Source organism: Bactrocera tryoni, chromosome 1, assembly GCF_016617805.1.
Source record: "Bactrocera tryoni isolate S06 chromosome 1, CSIRO_BtryS06_freeze2, whole genome shotgun sequence".
Lineage (NCBI taxonomy): Eukaryota > Metazoa > Arthropoda > Insecta > Diptera > Tephritidae > Bactrocera > Bactrocera tryoni.
The window spans coordinates 15,742,285-15,763,500 of record NC_052499.1 but is presented as its reverse complement, the minus strand read 5'-3'; the positions used below and the strand labels follow the sequence as shown (position 1 = coordinate 15,763,500).

The following is a 21,216-nucleotide window of genomic DNA, read 5'->3' as shown; positions in this document are numbered from 1 at the left end:
TGCAGCTCGTATTATTTTCCCAGCAATAGATTGAAGAAGTCACACGATAGGGAGACGCCTTGTCTGAAAACTCGTTTGGTATCGAACGGCTCGGAGAGGTCCTTCCCGACCCTGGCGAAGCTTTTGGTATTGCTCAACGTCAGTTTACACAGCCCCACAGTTTTGCGGGGATGCCAAATTCAAAAGAAAGCGGCATAAAGACAACTCCTTTTCGTGCTGTCAAAAGTTGCTTTGAAATCGACGAAGAGGTGGTTTGTGTCGATCCTCTTTTCACGGATCTTTTCCAATCGGCGCATGGTGAATATCTAGTCAGTTGTTAATTTTTCAAGGTTCAATCAGTTTATTGACAATGAGCTTTAATCTTTCACACAGTACGCTCGATAGAACCTTATATGCGATGTTGAGGAGGCTTATCTCCCTTTTTGTGGATAGGGCAGAGAACACTTAACTTCCAATCGTCGGGCATTCTTTCATCCGACCATACTCTACAAAGAAGCTGATGTATGATCCTTATCAGTTCTTCGCCGCCGTATGTGAATAGCTCGGCCGGCAATCCATCAGTGCTCGCCACTTTGTTGTTCTTTAGACGCGTAATTGCCATTCGAACTACTTCATGATCGGGCAATGGAACGTCTGCTCCATCATCATCGATTGGGGAATGGGGTTTGCCTTCTCCAGGCATTCTGCTTTCACTGCCATCCAGCCTTCATAATTTCAGTATGCTGTGGGCATCAGTCACAAGATAACCACAGTGGGTTCTACAGAAGTAGAATGAAGTGGCAATCATCATCGTTTTTTTTTTTTTATTCCTACCATAAGCCTTGTGTGAGATTAACTTATTGTTATTCACAAACAAAGCATTCGGCCACATTGGCAAATGAACCGTGTCCATCTGAAGGGTGGCTTCTACAAACATTACATTGCTGAGCTCAAACCCAACCCGGCCGCTTGCGTTCACGATTTGTCGTCACCAATTACCACAAACACGATGGTGACGACGACAAAGTCGACGTCTGCCAACGCATTTCGAATTTCGAACGAATGCCAAGTGTTTGCTTTTCGCCTTCAGCATATTAACTTTGCCGCCTGCGGCGCTCATTCGTTTTGCAATCCCAATAATCCCGGGTCTAGCATGGAGTAGGACTACTATTTGTTGGCGGCATTGCTGCTGTGTCCTATTTACTTTGCCGTCATTGCGCTCTTTCAAATGGTTTAATGATTGTCGGTAACATTACAAATGCGTTACAACAAACACGTTTAAATATGTATGTGTAATCGTTCATATTTACCTAAGTACATACATATATGCATATGTATGTATGTAGTATATGCAACCTTTTCGATCTCCTTGCTATATGGTAAAACAAGTATTTGACGCCCGTAGTTTGGGTCAAGGCTCTTCGATTTTCCTTCCTCCCTCTGCAATGTTGTACGTTTCATGCTAGTTGTGGCATTTACATAGGTACGCATATATGTACGTGTACGTTTTTTCAATTCGACCTTTAAATGAATGCATGGCATGTGAAAGCCCGAGGCGTGCGGGCGAAACTACACAGTGTTTCCTTGTGGTTTTGCTCACAGCTAAACTCGATCGGCTTGGTTCGATTTAATAGGTTGGTGGCTATGTGGTCGTCTGCAAATCACAAGTTCATGTAAATTATAAGTTTGTGGTTTACAATATTGCTTTATTGTATAAAATATTATAAATTATGAATGTGGTGAGTTTCGACCTTATGAGTTTCTGTTTAAAACTGAAAACTGAAATCTAAAAGTACTTATACTAGAGCCTAAACAGCAGATATTCGCTGCTGCCTACGTGCTTCCGTTAGAGGTGTGTCAAATTTGGTTTTTATGGTTAACATAATCGGCCTACTGAGCGTGCTATTCGCAAGACCATCACCCATCTTAAGACCCAGCATTCATTATTGGATAAAATTCGACCGAATAGATCACGTCAAGCATGCAGTGAGGAAAAAATAGCAGTCGTAGCTAAGAATGTACTCGAAGGCCGTGGAGAATCGATTCGGCGCCGTTCGCAGCAACTTTGACAAACGTATGGAGTGACTTGGCGCATTTTACGTCGAGATCTTAAATTGAAAGCGTACAAAGCATAGCTTGTACAAGAACTGAAGCCGCTCGACCTTCTCAAGCGACATCACTTCGCTCTTTTGGCTTTTAAAAAGTTCCAAGGGTGTATAAACGAGAAAAATTGTCACATTTGAGACAAAGAGCTACCTGGAGAGATCCAAAAGCTGCCATTTAATCGAGAAAAAACAATGGTTTGTTGTAGTTTTTTGGCTGGAATCGTCGGGCCATATTTCTTCAAAAATAATTCGGGTAAGAACGTAACCGTCGACATTTGACGCCTGAAATTCAAGCTCGTGATCTCTGCGACATTTGGTTTCAACAAGACGGCGCCACTACCCACACATCGCATTAAACAATGCATTTGTTGAAGGAACACTTTCACGCTTTGGACCGGTCGATTGACCACCAAGATCGTGTGATATCACATCGTACGACTTTTTCCTGTGGGGATATGTAAAGTCTAAAGTCTATGCGGACAATCCCATGCTTTGGATCGAAACATCACGCATGTCATTCGCCAGTTACCAATCGAAATGCTCGAACGAGTCATCAAAAAGTGGACACAGCGAATAGACGATCTGAGAAGTAGCCTTTCGAATGATAATAAACATTCGAATGATAATAAATTTGAAGTTTCTGTTTTATTCCTTAAAAAGGCAGGGAACTTCGAAATGGATCACCCTTTGTTATACTCTCGCAACAAAGTTGCTAAGGAGAGTATTATAGTTTTGTTCACATAACGGTTGTTTGTAAGTCCTAAAACTAAAAGAGTCAGATATAGGGTTATAAATACCAAAGTGATCAGGTTGACGAGTAGAGTTGAAATCCGGATGTCCGTCCGTGCAAGCTGTAACTTGAGTAAAAATTGAGATATCGTGATGAAACTTGGTACACGTATTTCTTGGCTCCATAAGAAGGTTAAGTTCGAAGATGGCCCACTGCCACGCCCACAAAATGGCGAAAACCGAACATCTATAAAGTGTCATAACTAAGCCATAAATAAAGACATTAACGTGAAATTCGGCACAAAGAATCGCATTAGGGAGGGGCATATTTGGACGTAATTTTTTTTTGGAAAAGTGGGCGTGGCCCCGCCCCCTACTAAGTTTTTTGTACATATCTCGGAAACTACTATAGCTGTGTCAACCAAACTCTACAGAGTCGTTTCCTTCAGGCATTTCCATATACAGTTCAAAAATGGAAGAAATCGGATAATAACCACGCCCACCTCCCATACAGAGGTTATGTTGAAAATCACTAAAAGTGCGTTAACCGACTAACAAAAAACGTCGGAAACACTAAATTTTACGGAAGAAATGGCAGAAGGAAGTTGCACCCAGGCTTTTTTAAAAATTGAAAATGGGCGTGGCCTCGCCCACTTATAGACCAAAAACCATATCTCAGGAACTACTCTATCAATTTCAATGAAATTCGGTATATAATATTTTCTTAACACTTTGATGACATGTACGAAATATGTGTGAAATCGGTTCACAACCACGCCTTCTTCCAATATATTTGCTATTTTGACTTCCATCTGATGCCTTCTCTGTATAATACGAGTATATACATTAGGAACCAATGATGATAGCGGAATAAAACTTTACACAAATACGGTATTTGAAAAATATGTAAATGACGGATAATGAAATCTCGATTATCACTTTATCATGCGAGAGTATAAAATGTTCGGTGACACCCGAACTTAGCGCTTCCTTACTTGTTTTCTAATATGTTTATTTATTTATATCAATTAATACAATAACATACTAAATAATTACTTTTTTCCTCTCATTACAGGTAAGCAATCCGACAATTTGATTGTGTTGAGTATGTGTTAAATAATTGTAATAATTATGTGAGAGTAAGTAACATGCAAATACAAGAAAAATTAAATTTTAGAAAACTGCGTTGCTTGTTTTCAAGATAAATATAAACCAGCTACAAAGAGTTTTGTGCGAATAATTCGAAGTTCAGAGTCATTTCAAAGGCACTGTTTTTCACTACCTGAAATGTAGGTATTTCATATTTAAATAAACTCTGCATAGCAGCGCTCTAAATAAAAGTTTTAAAGGACTCGTAAGTTTCTAAGTTTCCCAGTTTCTTGCTTAAGAACTCGCGTTATTAACATTTTTTCTATTAAGTTCAGATTACTCAGTTATATTATTTGAACTATTTTTTACGTTTAAAAAAGCTAGATATTGAACCTGCTGCTTTGATGCTTTATTCGTGATTGTGATTTCAGTTTTTAATTACAGTAATTTGTATTATGTTTTAGATTTTTTATTTTATATTTTAGCATAAAATATGTTTCTTTTATTTTTCCTTAGCTTTTTTGTATAATTTTTGTATATTTTTTATATTTTCCTTTAGCGGCGAAACCATAGTTGATCATTTCCTCACCGAAGCCACGTAAGTGTTTTTCGTTTTATTTCTTTAATTTTGTTATGCTCTTATCCCTTGTACTTAATTTATTTTGTTTTATTGTAAAACTGTTTTAATAGATTATTATTCCCGCCATAGTATCACAGATGTTTCACCAATTAAACTTAAAACTTGATTCAGAAGGCCATAATTATCCAAACTTTATATGAACAAATAAGGAAGAGCTAAGTTCGGGTATTACCAAACATTTAAACTCCCGCAATTTTCATGCACAAAAGTCCGGAGTTTTTTTTTTTCAAATTTCCAAAGTATATCTGACCATAGTTCACCGTTTTTTTAAGTAAAAAGTTCGCAATAGCAACTGGGGTCCATATATTTTATATCTCAGAGCTTGAATAGTTTTGATACGACTTGGATAATGTTTAGTCATAATGCGGTCTCAAAGGTTTATTTATTTTATACCTCAAAGGTTTCATTCAGATACATTACTTATTTAAAAACTGGAAAGTCAAAGAATCAGATGAAATTGAAAATTGTGTTATATGGGAAGTAGGTGTGGCTGTAGTGCGATTTTCACACTGTAATGTGGGAATGTTACCTACCAAATTTTGTCGAAATCAGCCGAGTAAGACTGTGAGATTTGAGTTTTCACCTAAAAGTGGGCGATGCCATGCTCAGCGTCTTATTTTGACCGCGGCTCTTATAAAGCCCTCTCGTAGCATCTCGAGTGTACAGTTTAGTGTGTCTACTGTATTTAATTGTTATTTTTTTATCAGGCTTTTAGTAGTTTCTAACAGAAACGTTATATGGGAAGTGGGAGAGATTATCATCCAATCATTTTTACAGCGTCGATAGGGGTGCTTAAAGGATTTGATCTGAGCGAATTTGATTATTGTATCTTCAATTTTTACTCCAGTTATGACTTGCAACTCGTCTCGTCATCGTAAGCATGTACATACATTGTGACAAAAAAATTTAATTAAAGTTTTTTGTCGCAAATTTCGTGATGCAAAGCCTTTAAAGGCGGTCGAGAGATCCTCTTCCAACTGATAAAAATATTAAAAAGTGCTGGATATGATGCTTAAACATCGTCAGGCAAGTGTTTGAGAGATGGCAAGAGAGCTCGCAAGTCCATTCGATTTATTTTGGTTGATATTTTGGGTATGAAAAGCGTTCTTGCACGAATTGCTGAATTTTTTTTTCAAAAAGAGTACCATAAACATGGCCCCTTGGACATGTTTAATCGTGTGATTTCCGAACCTACATACATGGACAGCATTATAACTGCCGATGGCACATGGGCTTATTAGTTTGACATGCAACCACCATTAACCATCCAAGTATAGGAGAAAAAACGAGCCGAAACCAAAAAACCTCGCCAAAGCCGCTCAAAACTCAAAGTGATGCTCATTGTTTTTTGTTTTTTTTTGATATTCATGGTTTGGTGCATCATAAATTTCCGGAGAGGCAGACAGTCAATAAGGAGTTCTATTTGCCCGTAATGAGGCGTTTGCGTGAAAACATCTGTCCAAAATGGCCGGAATTGTGGAAGAACAATTCAAGAAATCGCATCGAGTCAGGATTGTGACCGAATTTTAAGCCAAAACCGCAATGAATACCATCGATCAACCACCATATTCACCAGATTTGACTTTGTATGATTTTTTCTTGTTCCCCAAACTGAAATAGCCGCTCTGCGGAACCCGTTTTCAGTCGATCGAAGAGATAAAACAAAATTCGCTAAATGAGCTGATGGTCATTCCAAGAAAAGTGTTTTGAGGACTGTAAAGATCGTTGTCATAAGTGTATTCTATCTGGTGGGGATTACTTTGAAGGCGACAAAATAAATATTGATGTATAATTAAATATTTTTCCTTTTATTTACATTTTTTGGGTACTTTTTTGTCACAATGTATATAACTTATAAGCTTTATGAGCTGAGTCGATATAAAGATGCCTGTCTGTCTGTAAATACATGAGCTAGTTCCGTCTGAACACGACCTTTTCTCTCCAAGAAGCTGCCCATTAATAACAACCTACGTTATCGGACTACTATAGCATCTAGCACCCAAACTTATCGATCAAAATTAAGATAATGCTCTTATAGCACATGTTTATGCTTTGAGGAATGCATGTTTTTAATTTTTGCAGCATTAAGATGTAGTTAAAAACGCTGCAATAAAAGTGTCAAGATGGCAGGCCTCTTCCTCATTCCTTTAAAGCTACCTAAACATTGTACGTTGTATCCAAAACACAATTCAGAAAAAGACAAAAACCGACAGTGATAAAGTGGACGCACTGAAATGACAAATAGTTTATTTAAAATTTATTCAAGGCACACAATTAATATTTAACTCCTTTAAGCATTTCCGCGCTTACGCAGCCCAGCCGAATGTCCTTTTTGCAAAGAGTAACCATGAACGTGCTGAAAGCAGCACAACATTAACATAACTTGGCCTTAGCCCCCGCCTGTACATATATACATACACATATAAACGTATATAGCTGCTTAATTGCAAGTGAACTTGCGGTTAAAATAAGATTAATGCCTTGTCGTCTTTCTTCATTTACCACTCAACTGTATAATTAAGTTGGCAACACACAGAGAAGTTCTTCTTTGTTGCCTTTGCTGTAATGCTTTCGGTAATACTTTGCGCCAACAACACTACAAACGTCTGCTGCGCCTCGAGCTGTGAGTGGGACTCTGTGTTTTCCTGTTTTTTTCACTTCTTAGCAACACGTGCTTAAATATATAAGTAGATAAGTAAACAAGTGAAAATTATGCTTCTTATATGTTTGTATGTATGTGCTCAACGAACTTAACGCTATCCGGTAAAAGGGAAAAGTTCTGGTAGGCTTCAAACTGCGGTCTGGCTGTAATCCCACACTTTTGTGTCATTTAAATGAAAATAATGTAAGTAAGGACGTTATAAGCTCAGTAATAGTGGTTAACCTTTCCATGAAAGCAAAAATACTTATAATATCTGATTAAACAACAAACATACGTATAATATTTAATATACTACACACATACTACATATATCTATACACAATCGTTTTCATTTTGTTAGGTGAAGTTAGCTGTTGTGCCAAGTAATACCCTGAACTTTTTCGATGACGTCATAAAGCAGCCACAATTCATTCTTTCACTGCTTACAATGTTCTTTCACTGTGTTTTAGTTTTTTTTTGGGTTCTTACCACTTACGCTTACTAATCTGTTAAGGGTAATCTTTTTTCAAAATTTTTTTTTTTTTGCATTTTCTGTTCCCTTATAACGGCTGGCTATCGTCCTTATATTTATACCCTGAACAGGGTATATTAAGTTTGTAACGATGTTTGTAACACCCAGAAAGAAGCGTCGGAGACCCTATAAAGTATATATATAAATGATCAGTATGTTGAGCTGAGTCGATTTAAACATGTCCGTCTGTCCGTCTGTCCGACCGTCCGTCTGTATATATACGAACCAGTCCCTCAGTTTTTAAGATATCCTTTTGAAATTTTGCAAACGTAATTTTCTCTTCAAGAAGCTGCTCATTTGTCGGAACGGCCGGTATCGGACCACTATAACATATAGCTGCCATATAAACTGCACGATCGGAATCAACTTCTTGTATGGAAAACATTCACATTTGACAATGTATCTTCACCAAATTTGGTATAGATTATTTTCTAAGGCAACAATGTAATCTCCGAAAAAATTGTTCAGATCGGATTACTATAGCATATAGCTTCCATACAAACTGAACGATCGGAATCAAGTTCTTGTATGGAAAACTTTCACATTTGACAATGTATCTTCACCAAATTTGGTATAGATTATTTTCTAAGGCAACAATGTAATCTCCGAAAAAATTGTTCAGATCGGATTACTATAGCATATAGCTTTCATACAAACTGAACACATAGTTACTAAAAGAAATGCACCTGTGAAGGGTATGTTAGCTTCGGTGCAGCCGAAGTTAACGTTTTTTCTTGTTTTTATAATTTATTGACAATTTTATGACAAATTTATGTAAAAACAGATGGGAAAAAATTAAAAAAACAAAGTTAATTACTTTTTTATTTATCAAAATTTTTTCATAATTCTAGTGGGGACGATAACCATTCACGTACTTTTTAAGAATATATTAGGTTTTTGTGTTTCAGATGATCTAAACATGAGAAATCGTGTCCGCTAGTGAAAAAACACATCTCATTCACCTAGCCATTTCTCCCACAGATGTCATCAAAAAATTCCGAAAAAATTTGTTTATACACTCCACGATATACAATGTGAAAGAAGTTATATTTTAGAATAAAAATTTCTATGAAAAAAATGTCAAAAAACAGGCCAGATTACCCTACTGATACCTTAAAACTCTGTGAAATTCTACTTTACATATTCAAAATTCAAATTTCACTTGCCATATCGACGGAGCTTTGAAATGTACAAGTATTATTCTCGGAAGTTGTTTACAGAATAACCAAAAGGAACGTCGTGTTTTGTCACTATGAAAAATACCTCTGTTCCGTTGCGAATTTCGGTCATAGCGCTCTTCAAGTTGTTGTCGCTGATGTTCCCATTAATATTTTCAGTCAGTTTTAGAAGCTCATAATACAGTACGCCAGGTTCAGAACCCACCAAATATGGGGCATTACATAGGGGTCATAGACATTGATTTTGACTGTGATTTCACATACTATGATTTTTAGACGTTTAGCGTTGTTGCAATGGAACCATTTTTCATCACCAGTCAAAATCCGATGCAAAAACGACTTCTTTTTGAAGCGTTCAAGCAACATTTCTGACATGCAAAATCGTCTGTTCACGAGACATTGTCTTCAATTCGTATTGCACCCAAATTTTTTTACATTTGAACATATTCTCGAAAGACTTTGGAAAAATGTGTATCAAAATGGAAAACAGGGTTTGTCCGAAAAGTAATAGGACTGATTTTCTTCGGCCGCGACTGTACTTCGGAGCGAGTACGCACCGACTGGTTTCAGCAGAGGGCGTTCCTAGCTAACGAACGAACGGCTGGAGAGTCAGAACAAACATTTTCGCGCGACGTTTTACTGTGAGTGGTGCAAGCCGAAAATTCAGCGTTCGTTAGAGCAGAGGTATGCGATTAAGTTCGGTGTGAATTCGGTAAATCTGCGACAGAGACGTTTGATATGATCAAGTAGACTTACCCAGATGTTGCTTTAGCAAGATGTGGTGTGTTTCGGTGGCACCAGGCCTTTTTGGAGGACCGGCAGAATGAACAAATCCTAAATGGAAACGATGCTCATTGTCGTTTTTGATATCAAAGGCGTCATCCATCGTCAATTTGTTCCTCCTGGGCAAACCGTCAACGCCAAGCTTTACGTGAAAGTCCTCAGAGAGACTCAGCCGAATGGCAGTTGTACCACGACAACGCTCTGGCTCACACCGCCTTTCTTTTGAACAGATAACTACAGCCCAGATGTGACCCCTTCAGACTTTTTTGATTCCTGAAAACTTTTCTTCCTCTAATTTTTCGATACCATTTTTGTAGTACGATTTGTTCATTGCTTCAAAATAGGCTTCTGTTTCGGCGATCACCTCTTCATTCGGCGAAAATTTCTTTCCAGCGACCATTCTTTTGAAATCCGAGAACAAGAAGTAGTCGCTGGAGCGCAGATCTGGATAATACGGTAGATGTGGAACCAATTCGAAGCACAATTCATGAATTTTTAACGTTTTCACGGACTTGAGACATGGTGCATTGTCTTGTTGAAACAACACTCTCTTTTTCTTCATATGTTTTCGTTTCTCGTCCTTAAAACGGGCCAATATCGCTATGTAATAGTCGCTGTTGATAGTCCTTTTTTTTTCAAGGTAGTCAATAAAAACTATTCCATGCGCATGCCAAAATACCGACGCTATAATCTTCCCAATCAACTGCTACGTTTTTCGACGTTTTGGAGCAGGTTCATAATTGTCGATTGGTTTTCGAAGTAAAATGATGGAGCCTTGTTTCATTCATTTACATATATCGATGCAAAAACTCAGGTTTATTACGCTTGAACATCTCCAAATACTGCTCCGAATCATCAACTCGTCATTGTTTTTGGTCAAAAGTCAACTCGCATGGCACCCACCCGCAGAGCTTTCTTATACCCTAATATTCTTGAATGATATGATGTACGGGTTCAGTTGATATCTCGAAAAGCTTCACTTTACGGTCATCCAAAATTATTTTGGGGACTATTTGATATTTTCATCGTTAACAGCCTTTTATGGACGTCCACTGCGTTCACTGCTTTCGGTAATCATTTCAGTACATCTAAACTTAACATACCAATACTTGATAGTTGACTATCCTGGGACAGTGTCCGGGATCTCGTCATAAAGCCAAGTTTTTGTTTGAACTGCATTTTTCCTATTCAAAAAATAATATTTTTTCAACACGCGAAATTCTTGTTGATAAATTTGTTTACAATAACAAAAGTTGCTTCACTCAAAATTAGATAATTCACAAACTAAGTACGCCACAAATTGAATTTTAGGGCTAACTAAAATTCATATCATGAATTTAGTTCTAGTGTATCTATGTATAAGACTGAATACTTTTCAATTGACTTGTTATGTTACTATATTTAAGATTATAGTTATTTAATATTCCAGTTCGAAGGGGTGAATAGAAAACGTTGATCTCGCTGTTGACAATTTCAAATACAAAAATGTTTGAGTAATTAAACTCGTATTCTTAAACTTGAGTTGTGAGACATTCATAGGGCCTGTACTCTATTAAACACATCGTTAACATTTTCGTGCTCTCTTTGCCATTATTTCGCATTGCCTTGCGTAAATTGAATTCTTCTCGGTAGTCTGTGGGTTCTAGGTTCGCCCACTACGAAACAAACACTTATTAAAAATAATATTTTTCTGTTATCCCGCCGTCTAATATGAAACCTTTACGTGGAGGCGGGTAAGAATATTATTATAAAAACATTCAACTGTGCATTTGTATAACGCTTTGAACGAAAAATATATAAAACTCGTAAAGAACGTGCTTGGTAGTTTTTGTAAATCTCAGCGCAACTCAATGCAGTAACACGCAAATCGCACATAATCTCTGACATCTATCAAGGTGACTAACGTAAACATTGAAGGGCGGAAAACATGAAAGTAATAAACATTATATACATCGCATATGAGTATGTATGCATATACATACATATATGTATATAAATAGGGACACGTGTAATGCCAACATTAAGCAAATGAGAGATCGACTTGAGAAAATGCATATAAATCAGCGGAAAGCTTTGCATGTCCTGCTTAATCAGATACCGGATATTTGCACCGTTAGCAGTCGTTGGTTGTCTGTTGCTTTGGTGGTTCCAATTTACTACAAGCGTAACAAAAAGTAATGTAAGGAGAGACATTTTCATTTATTTATTAAGATGTGAGATAAATGATAAGTTTTTGAGTTTTACTTGAAAAGGGTAAAATGCATAAGTTGGCAGAATTTAAATTTCATGAAAAAAGTGGCTTTATACCTAAAAGATTTCATTAATTTAATATGAAGAAAACATCAACCGAAAGTAATCATATTTTATGAAAAGTTTGTGCTGAATATATTCTAGCTGAGCGAAAGTGCCACAAGTGGTTTGATGGATTTGAAAGTGGTGATTTGGTGGAGCTTAGAAGAAGAAGAGGGCGGCCAAAACAGTTGGAAGATAAGAAACAGGAAGATTTCTGCCAAACACAAAAAGAGCTCGCAGACGCTTTGGTCACTTCAGCAGCCATTTCAAAACCTTTAAGGGGTTACATGGGTTTCTTCGGGCAAAACACAGATTTTTTTTCAAGAAATTTTCCTCATGTAAAAATAAATATTTTATTAGGATTTTTTATTGTTACAAACAAACACTATAAACAATGAAATTCTGAAATATTTGGAAAAAATATGTTAAACGCAAAATAGCGTTATATTGGAAGATGGCGTGTTTGTGAACCGATTTTACCCATATTTCGTACATGTCATCAGGGTGTTAAGAAATTTTACAAACCGAATTTCATTGAAATCGGTCTAGTAGTTCCTGAGATATGGTTTTTGGTCCATAAGTGAGCGACGCCACGCCCGTTTTCAATTTTTAAAAAGAGCCTGGGTGCAACTTTCTTCTGCCATTTCTTCCGTCAAATTTAGTGTTTCTGACGTTTTTTGTTAGTCGGTTAACGCACTTTTAGTGATTTTCAACATAACCTTTGTATGGGAGGTGGGCGTGGTTATTATCCGATTTTTTCCATTTTTGAACTGTATATTGGAAATGCCTGAAGGAAACGACGCTATAGAGTTTGATTGACATAGCTATAGTAGTTTCTGAGATGTGTACAAAAAACTTAATAGGGGGCGGGGCCACGCCCACTTTTCCAAAAAAATGACGTCCAAATATGCCCCTCTCTAATGCAATCCTTTGTGCCAAATTTCACTTTAATATCTTTATTTATGGCTTAGTTGGGACACTTTACAGGTTTTCGGTTTTCGCCATTTTGTGGGCGTGGCAGTGGACCGATTTTGCCCATCTTCGAACTTACTAACCTTCTTATGGAGCCAAGAAATACGTGTACCAAGTTTCATCATGATATCTCAATTTTTACTCACGTTTCAGCTTGGACGGACGGACAGACAGACATCCGGATTTCAACTCTACTCGTCACCCTGATCACTTTGGTATATATAACCCTATATCTGACTCTTTTAGTTTTATTTAGGACTTACAAACAACCGTTATGTGAACAAAACTATAATGCTCTCCTAGCAACTTTGGACGATAGCAAAAAGAACTAAAAATTGGATTTCTGGCAGACATTCGAACTTGGACGATAGCAAAAAGAACTAAAAATTGGATTTCTGGCAGACATTTTTACAATAAAAAAATTAATATTTCGCGACTTTTTTTTTTGTTTTGAAATAGTTGTAATAAGAATCTTAAAGACCTAGGTAAAATTTCAAGAAGATTGGTTGAGTAGTTCTCGAGAAATCTTGCCAACCGACTTCAAATACACAGTTTCGAGAAAAAGCCAGCTAGGCTCGAGCGCACAAGTTCTCAAGGCTGTATCTCCGAAACTATTACTCGGACCAAGTTGAAAATTGAGCACAATATTCTAGAGGTGTTGTAGAATTTAATAAGACAATAAAAAGGACCGATTTTCTTAAACCCGTTAACCCTTGTTAAGCAGCCGGATATATTCGAAACCAAGCGACTTTGAAATAAGATTTCGCATGTCGGAAATGCGTTTTGAACGTTACAAAAAGAAGTCGTTTTTGTGTCGAATTGTGATTGGTGATGAAAAATGGCTCCATTGCGACAATGCTAAACATCTAAAAATCATAGTATGTGAAATCAAAGCCGAAAATTAATGGCAAAGCCCAATATCCACGACCCCGATGAAACCATTAGTGGGAACACCAACGCCAACAACTCATCACATTGAAGCGAGCATTTGCCGAAAAATGTTCGGAAATTACGACTAGACATGAGAAAATAAATTTTCTATTATTGCAAGACCGGTTTAAAAGTATTTGGTTAACAGCGGCTAGGAAGAATTGCCTCACCCGTCTCATAGCCTAGACCCCTGCTCTTTCCACTATCATTTGTTTCGGTCAATTCATAACGCCTTCACATTGGCTTGAATCATGTTTGGCCGCCATGCGGGGACATTGCTTTTGGAATGTAATCCACAAATTGCCATCAAGATGGGAAAATGTTAGAGCTTCAATTGAGCAATACCTTGAATAATGCTATTCTACACGTTTTAATCCAATAAATGGCCAATTGAAAAAAAAGAACAACAAAACGCGCGAGTATAATTTCTTCTTTGAGCTGCTACTGAACTTTTTCTTAAAGTCTGATGGTCTCAACTCGTAGCTTATTTGCTGCCTTTAATAACAGTTGCTCCATATTCAAAGTAAAAACTGAAGTATTGCCAGCAGAAGCTCATACAATAATTATTCAATAAATTATAATGGGACCCATTGGCTTAAAAACTCAGGTTTACATAATCCGTAACAATTTTATCTTAGGAATCCTGCCTTAATAATATACATATGGTATGGTCACATTATATAAAGATGAATAAAATAATAAATACCAGCATCACGTGTTCTCTGAAAGACGCCAACGCGTCGCCGATTACACATACATCAAAACAGGATGCTGAATTACGTAAAACGAACCCGGCAACAATAGAGAAATAGCAAATAAACAGACACAAACAACACATACCAATTAACCGTGACAGAGGCAGCGATCTAAACGATACGTATGGCAAGATAAAAGCCGAGGTAAAAAGATTTACAACACGCAACAACAAAACAGCGAATTCATTCAAAGCTAAATGAAATATAAATGACCTTCTTTCTTTCTCGCTTTACTCCTTTTGGCATTGTTGCACTGTTCTCACACGACTCAAGGTAATCGACGTCAGAATACATGAAAAGGGATTTACTTTAATGATGACAACAAAAACAAAAAACATCATAAACAACAACAAATCGACATGCATTATTGTCGGGTTGTCGGTTTAGCAAACGACGCTGCTATCGAGTTCATTTTTAATTAAGACACTTCAAGCAAATATGAAGCTGTGAACACGAAAGACCATTGTAATGCGCAAGTAAGGTCGGTGTTGAAATATGCACGAAAGAAGGGACATAAGTAAATATATAATTATTATGTGGGAATTGAAGTGTTGTAAGGAATTACTTTTCTTAATGAAATTAAGCGTGAGAGAAATGTAGCCTTTTTTCTCGTTTGTGTTTTGCTTTGCGTAGGCGTGAACCACACTTGCAGTTTCTTGCGTTTGAAGTGAAAAATATTTAGCGTTGTTCACACGAAAATTGTTACCAAATATAAATAATATATAATATCTCAAGGTCGGTTTTATATTATGAAAATCGATGCACCAGTCACTTTGCTCAAGGCTTTCTCCCACATATCTATGATAGACAAATGTGCTCAGAATATTATTATGGAAAAATTGAAACCTTTTAAAAAAATAATTTAACGCACAAAATTGTGAAAATTATTAAAAAGGGGGAGAAATATCGAAATGTTTGAAAGAAGGTTCTGTAGACATAAAAAATCAACACAAAAAAATGGTCCATCAGTTTTTGAGATATCAATCTGAAATTGTAGGCATGTCTTTTACTTGCCAAGAAGTTGGTTATTTGTCGGAACCGCCGATATCTGACCACTATCACATATAGCTGCTATACAAACTGAGCCATCGAAAACAAGTGCTTATGTGGAAAAGCTTTTTATTTGACGAGATATCTTCACGAAATTTGGCGTGGACTATTTTTTAGGGCTGCGCTAGGATATCTGAAGAAATTTTTCAGTTCAGATCACTATAACATGTAGCTGCCATACAAACTGAACGGTCAAAATCAAGTGCTTATATGGAAAACTTTTTTATTTGAGGAGATATCTTCACGAAATTTAGCATGTATTATTTTTCGGGGCTGCGCTGCGTTACACGAAACAAAATTTCTACATAGGATCACTATAGCATATAGCTGCCATACAAACTGAGCCATCAAGAACAAGTGCTTATGTGGAAAAGTTTTTTATTTGACGAGATATCCTCACGAAATTTTGCATGTGTTATTTTTCGAGCTAGCGCTACAATGTCCGTAGAAATTTTTCTGATCAGGCTACTAAAGCATATAGCTGCCATACAAACGGGACGATCAAAATCAAGTGCTTATATGGAAACTTCTTTATATGGTAATCTAGAATTGGTGAAGCCGAAGTTAATTTTTTTTGTTGTAAATTAATTTTTATTAAATGTTAATAATATTTGTGATTTCTTTTATAATTATAATTACGAATTTATGAGGGCTGACAAGCCTATTTCATCCCCTAACTATCCATCCACAATCGATTACAAAATATAAATTTATAATTATTTTCACTCAATTTATATTTAAAATCAGTTGGCAACTCCGTAAAAGATTCTTCATGAAATCAGTTATTATGACATTTATGCGCAGCAATTGCATGATTATGCAAAAACTGCTGACTTAACTAGACCGCGTTAGACTCTACCTTGCCGACGACAAAAAAGTTGCAGCATACTTTCGTCGTCATGGTTAACCGTCCATACACAAGTTCACGAGCCATTACCGGCCACTGACTTTCCGGCACATTGGCTTAACAAATACTTCTACTTTGTCATTCTTTTAATGTGATTTTCCGCACATAATCATTTCCTGTGAGTACGCAACGCATTTGCGCTTTTACGAGTATGCTTGTTTTTTACTTAGTATGTATAGTACTCATGGCTTTATACGCTAGCGCATCACGGAGTAGAGTGTTAAGCCAAAATGCCATAAAAGCTTATCATTTCGTCTTTCACAATAATGGTGTGCAACAATTCTTACAGCATTGTCAAATGTGCTTTCGTACGCAATCTCCCAAAATCGTTCATTTAAAGTCTAAAAGTTCAAAGTTCCACCAATTGTCCATTTACCGGTCGTTTTGTTGGCCACTGCGTATGCGCAATATTTTTTCCGGTGCAATGCACTTCGGTGTTGCTGCAGCAGAAACACTGGCATAGCTTTAGTATAAATTAGTTCAAGTAAATGTGCATTCTTCCAACTTTATTTTCTACTCAATATTGTAGTTATTATAGCTTACTGTCTTTTCCAGCGAAATGTAAAATTGCTTGATCTTAAAGTATGCGGGTGGGCATTCGCATTTTATACAAAGCAAAAGCCGATTATATTAAAATACTAACAATTTTTGCATTATCATGCTATTTGCTATTCTGGCATTCAGGCGTCTCATTAAATTCCCTATTCGAGCTGCTTTTCGTTGAAACACTATATTCTATAAATAAGACAAAACGTAATATTGTATTTCTTCGATATTTAATTTTATATAAAAGTAAGAAACGCACAGCTATTTATTACTCATGCAGAAATTTTTCCATACGAGTAGAATTTTTTATTGCTTTAACTTCTCAAATTTAAACAGTTATGCGTGTACATATACTTAAATTTGATTTATACTCCGTTTTCAAGAGGTCTTGTTATATGTAATGTGAAATTAAAAAAATCTTGTTTAAGGTCTCTTTTATTTGAAAATTATCAATTTCACTTTTTTTTAATATCCTCACGAAATTCGCCATGAATTATTATACAAGGTATTGCTACCATCTCTGAATAAAAATTTCAAAGCGGCCTACATTAGCTTATAGCCGCCATACAAATTGAACGATCAACATCAAGATATCTTTCTCTTATAGAATATCTCTTTGTAGAATATTTTTATTTTTGCCTTTTTAGTATACTTAATTCGACTTGTTGTTTATTGTTGAGTTGTTTATAGCCAACTACATGGCCAAAGGTATGTTTTCCTTTGGGTACAGCAGCCGATATAACAAATAAATTAGTTTATTACAACTCTAGATTAGATGGATCCTTCGTATGTTATGTTAACCATCGCGAGGAGACGTTTTTGGACGCTGCCTCCGGAAACCAGCTGCTTATGGCTGAATTTCCAAAAAATATGAAAAACTCACAAAATATTGTTAGTCGAAAAAGTCTTTTCGTATTTTGGCAATAGATGTCGTTGCAGTCGAAAAGGAAAGGTAGAGATATTAAGCTTCATTTAACCAAAAAAAAATTAAATTCGGAGAAATACAAAAAATACAGCTGATCAAAAATGAGTGAAAATAATGAAGAAATTTGCTATATATTGAAATTTTTGTATAAGAAAGTGAAGAATGCCACGCAAGTCACCAATGAAATTTGTGAAGTTTACGGAGACAATGCTGTATCAGTTCGTGTAGCACAACAATGGTTCTCTCGCTTCCAATCTGGAAATTTCGAAATGATGGAATAATGTCTCTAGCGGACAAATGGCAAAGAGTGGTCGACCAAAATGGAACATATTTGTTTATTTATTTATTAGTATAAACAAAAAGATAAGTTGAAGCTTGATTAGAAATATGAAAAGACTTTTTCGATTACCCAATATTTCCAAAAACGTCTTCTCGCGATGGTTAGCATAACATACGAAGGATCCATCTAAAATCAAAATAATCATTTTCTTGGGTTAATAGATATGTATAGGTCGTGATTAATCAAAGGATTTGAAAAAAGAATATATATATTTTAGGTCGGTTTTTACCATAAATTGACTTGAAAAAATTAGTTGTAATCGAAAAAAAATTCTTCGATCAATCACGAGGTTAGCCTGTTTAGAAGAACTGTGAAAAATGTCTATAAAATCGCTGCACTAGTTACTGAGAAATTGTGTGACCATCAACTTTGAAAATGATGTTTCGAAAAAAACTCGATCAAAGATTGAGTAACCGACCGTCCGCTCTCCCAAAAGTTGTATGCCCCACACTTTTATTAGCCTATTATACTTACAAATAGTATAATATAGTAGATAGGATTAGTATAGAATTATAGGGCATGTGACTACTATGAAAAATTGCATAACTTGCCAACCATTTTCTAGAAATACCCTTCAATCCACAAATCGTATTAATGTCACCCTTTTGACAGATATATTTTTATAGTTCAATTCAAGCTTTTTCTCTTCAAAATCTTAACAATGCTACTAGTCCCTTTGTATTTTATTTTTATGTAGCTTTTCCTTTGTCGGTGGGGCGAGTTTTTTTTTGGTTTGTATGCGCTCGCCAATACTTTGCAACATTGTATTTTACATTTTATGCGTGCATCTGCATCGCTCCCTTGTTGCAGGTCAATATCTGCTGGATAATCCAAACAGCCATACCGAATCTTATTTGTTTTCCATTAATTTTATATTTCTTCACTTTTTTTTTCTTTAATACGACGCCAACTTGCAGCTGTCAGCAATTTCAGCATTTTTTCAGCTGCATTGCCGCAGCGCTGCAGCAGAGCGCAAATGTGTCGTTAGCCTCGTGACTCCCTCTAACACATTTATGCATATATGTATGTGTATCACGACATAGCATTTATATAATATTTGCCCCATATTGTGAGTGGCTGACAGCGCAATTTTTGAAAGCAGCCAGCAATCAACGAAGCTTAGTAGCAGAGATGGACCGCTTCCGTTGAGAATTTTCTCACCCTAACTGTGTGCAGTAGAAAACATTACAGCACAAAATCATTTGTTAGATAGCTAAGCAGATATGAATACATTCAATGCAAGAAAAACTAAACTTTAACTGCAACGGAATTAACATATATTTTCTGCGACACATTCTTACCTTCGATTCTTGTTCGATGTTGTTTTTTTTAATCTTCTATTTCGTGAAATATTACCGTTAGTTTAAAGTAATATCAAAAATACATATTAGATTATCTTAAGAAATATGCTTAGATGTCTGTCTCAAGGCAGACATGATATATTTATAATAAAATTTTTACTATTACTTTGCTTTAAAATTGTCAATTCAAAAGATGGGTACAAATTTCTGTTCATTAACAAAGTTAAATTTTTTGAATATTTTATATACCAATTATATTATACATATATGTATATAAACATACATTATGTACTTGTATAACATGTTAGCTCGCGCAGACTTTATTGTTTAATAAAAAGGTCAGACATGACTTTCCGACTAGACGAAAGGCAAACAGCGACACCATTCAAACTAGTTAACGACTTTGCATTGCGAAATTTCTATAGAATATACCTGTGCATACATACATATGCCATAAATACACTAGAGGCAAATTATAGTAAGACTTTTTAATTTGAATTTCTCGCGGAAACCCATTCGCCAAAATATTTTATTCTCGCTTGGTATGACTGTCAGTGACATCTACTGTAAATGTCACATCAAAATAATTATTAGTTTTTAGTATACGCTTGTCTTTCTGAAGTACAGGGTCACTCGAAGTGTGACCAATTAAAAAAGCCATAAATTCGGTTTGGAAAATTATTTTTATTTATTTTAAAGTGAAAATGTGTGAAAATAATCATAAATTCAAGACCAATTCACTTTTGCTCGATATGACCACCTTTTGCCTTAACTATGGCCTTGAGACGGTCAAAAAACGAATCGCAAGCTGCCCGAATGTGACTTGCCGGTATTTTGGCCCACTCACGGACAATGGCTTTCTTCAGCATCTCGAGATTGGTGTATTTTTTACTTCGGACCTTGCTCTCCAAAATGGCCCAGAAAGAATAATCCATTGAATTCGCATCTGGTGAATTCGAGAGCCATTGTGTGGTCGTAATGAAGTTCGGAACTCGCGCTTTGTGAGACGGTGCTGAGTCTTGTTGAAACGTCCATGGTTTGCGACCGAAATGTTTGTTTGCCCACGGCTTCAAAGCAGCGTCCAGAACACTTTCCCGATAATATGTCGCATTTACTTTGACGCCAGGCTCGATGAAAACAATTGGAGAGCGCCCATCTGCGGTGACAGCGGCCCAAACCATTATTTATGGCGGGTGCTGCCTCCTGGTGGCCAACCGATGACTTAGATTCTCGTATGAACGGTCGGTCAAGTAAACCCTATCGGTTTGAAAGTTTACGAATTGCTCAATTGGAAAAATTTTTTCGTCAGAAATCACAATGTTTGGAATTTGACCGCTTTCGGCCAATAGAAGCAACTGCTTTGCTCTCTCAAGTCTTACTTGTTGCTGCTTCGGTGTAAGATCATAGGCCCTTTGGAACTTGTAAGGCTTGACCTTGAGCTCATTTGTCAATATGCGTCGGATGCTGCGGTCGGATATTTTCAGTTTAATGAAATTATTCATCAAAGAACTTCCATTAAATT

At 36.4% G+C, this 21,216-nt stretch overlaps 1 protein-coding gene across 10 annotated transcripts in view; it reads left to right on the top strand.

Annotated features, from left to right (window-relative positions):
• Positions 1–21,216, top strand: part of LOC120782777 (synapse-associated protein of 47 kDa) — an 89,635-nt gene that overhangs the window by 35,889 nt on the left and 32,530 nt on the right. For 6 of the 10 annotated variants that reach the window (XM_040115256.1, XM_040115248.1, XM_040115265.1 and 3 more), the window contains exon 4: positions 4,462–4,500. The exons of the other annotated variants lie outside the window; for them this stretch is intronic. In XM_040115256.1, the coding sequence (XP_039971190.1) occupies positions 4,462–4,500 (39 nt within the window). The remainder of the gene's footprint in view (positions 1–4,461; positions 4,501–21,216) is intronic. 10 annotated transcript variants of the gene reach the window in all.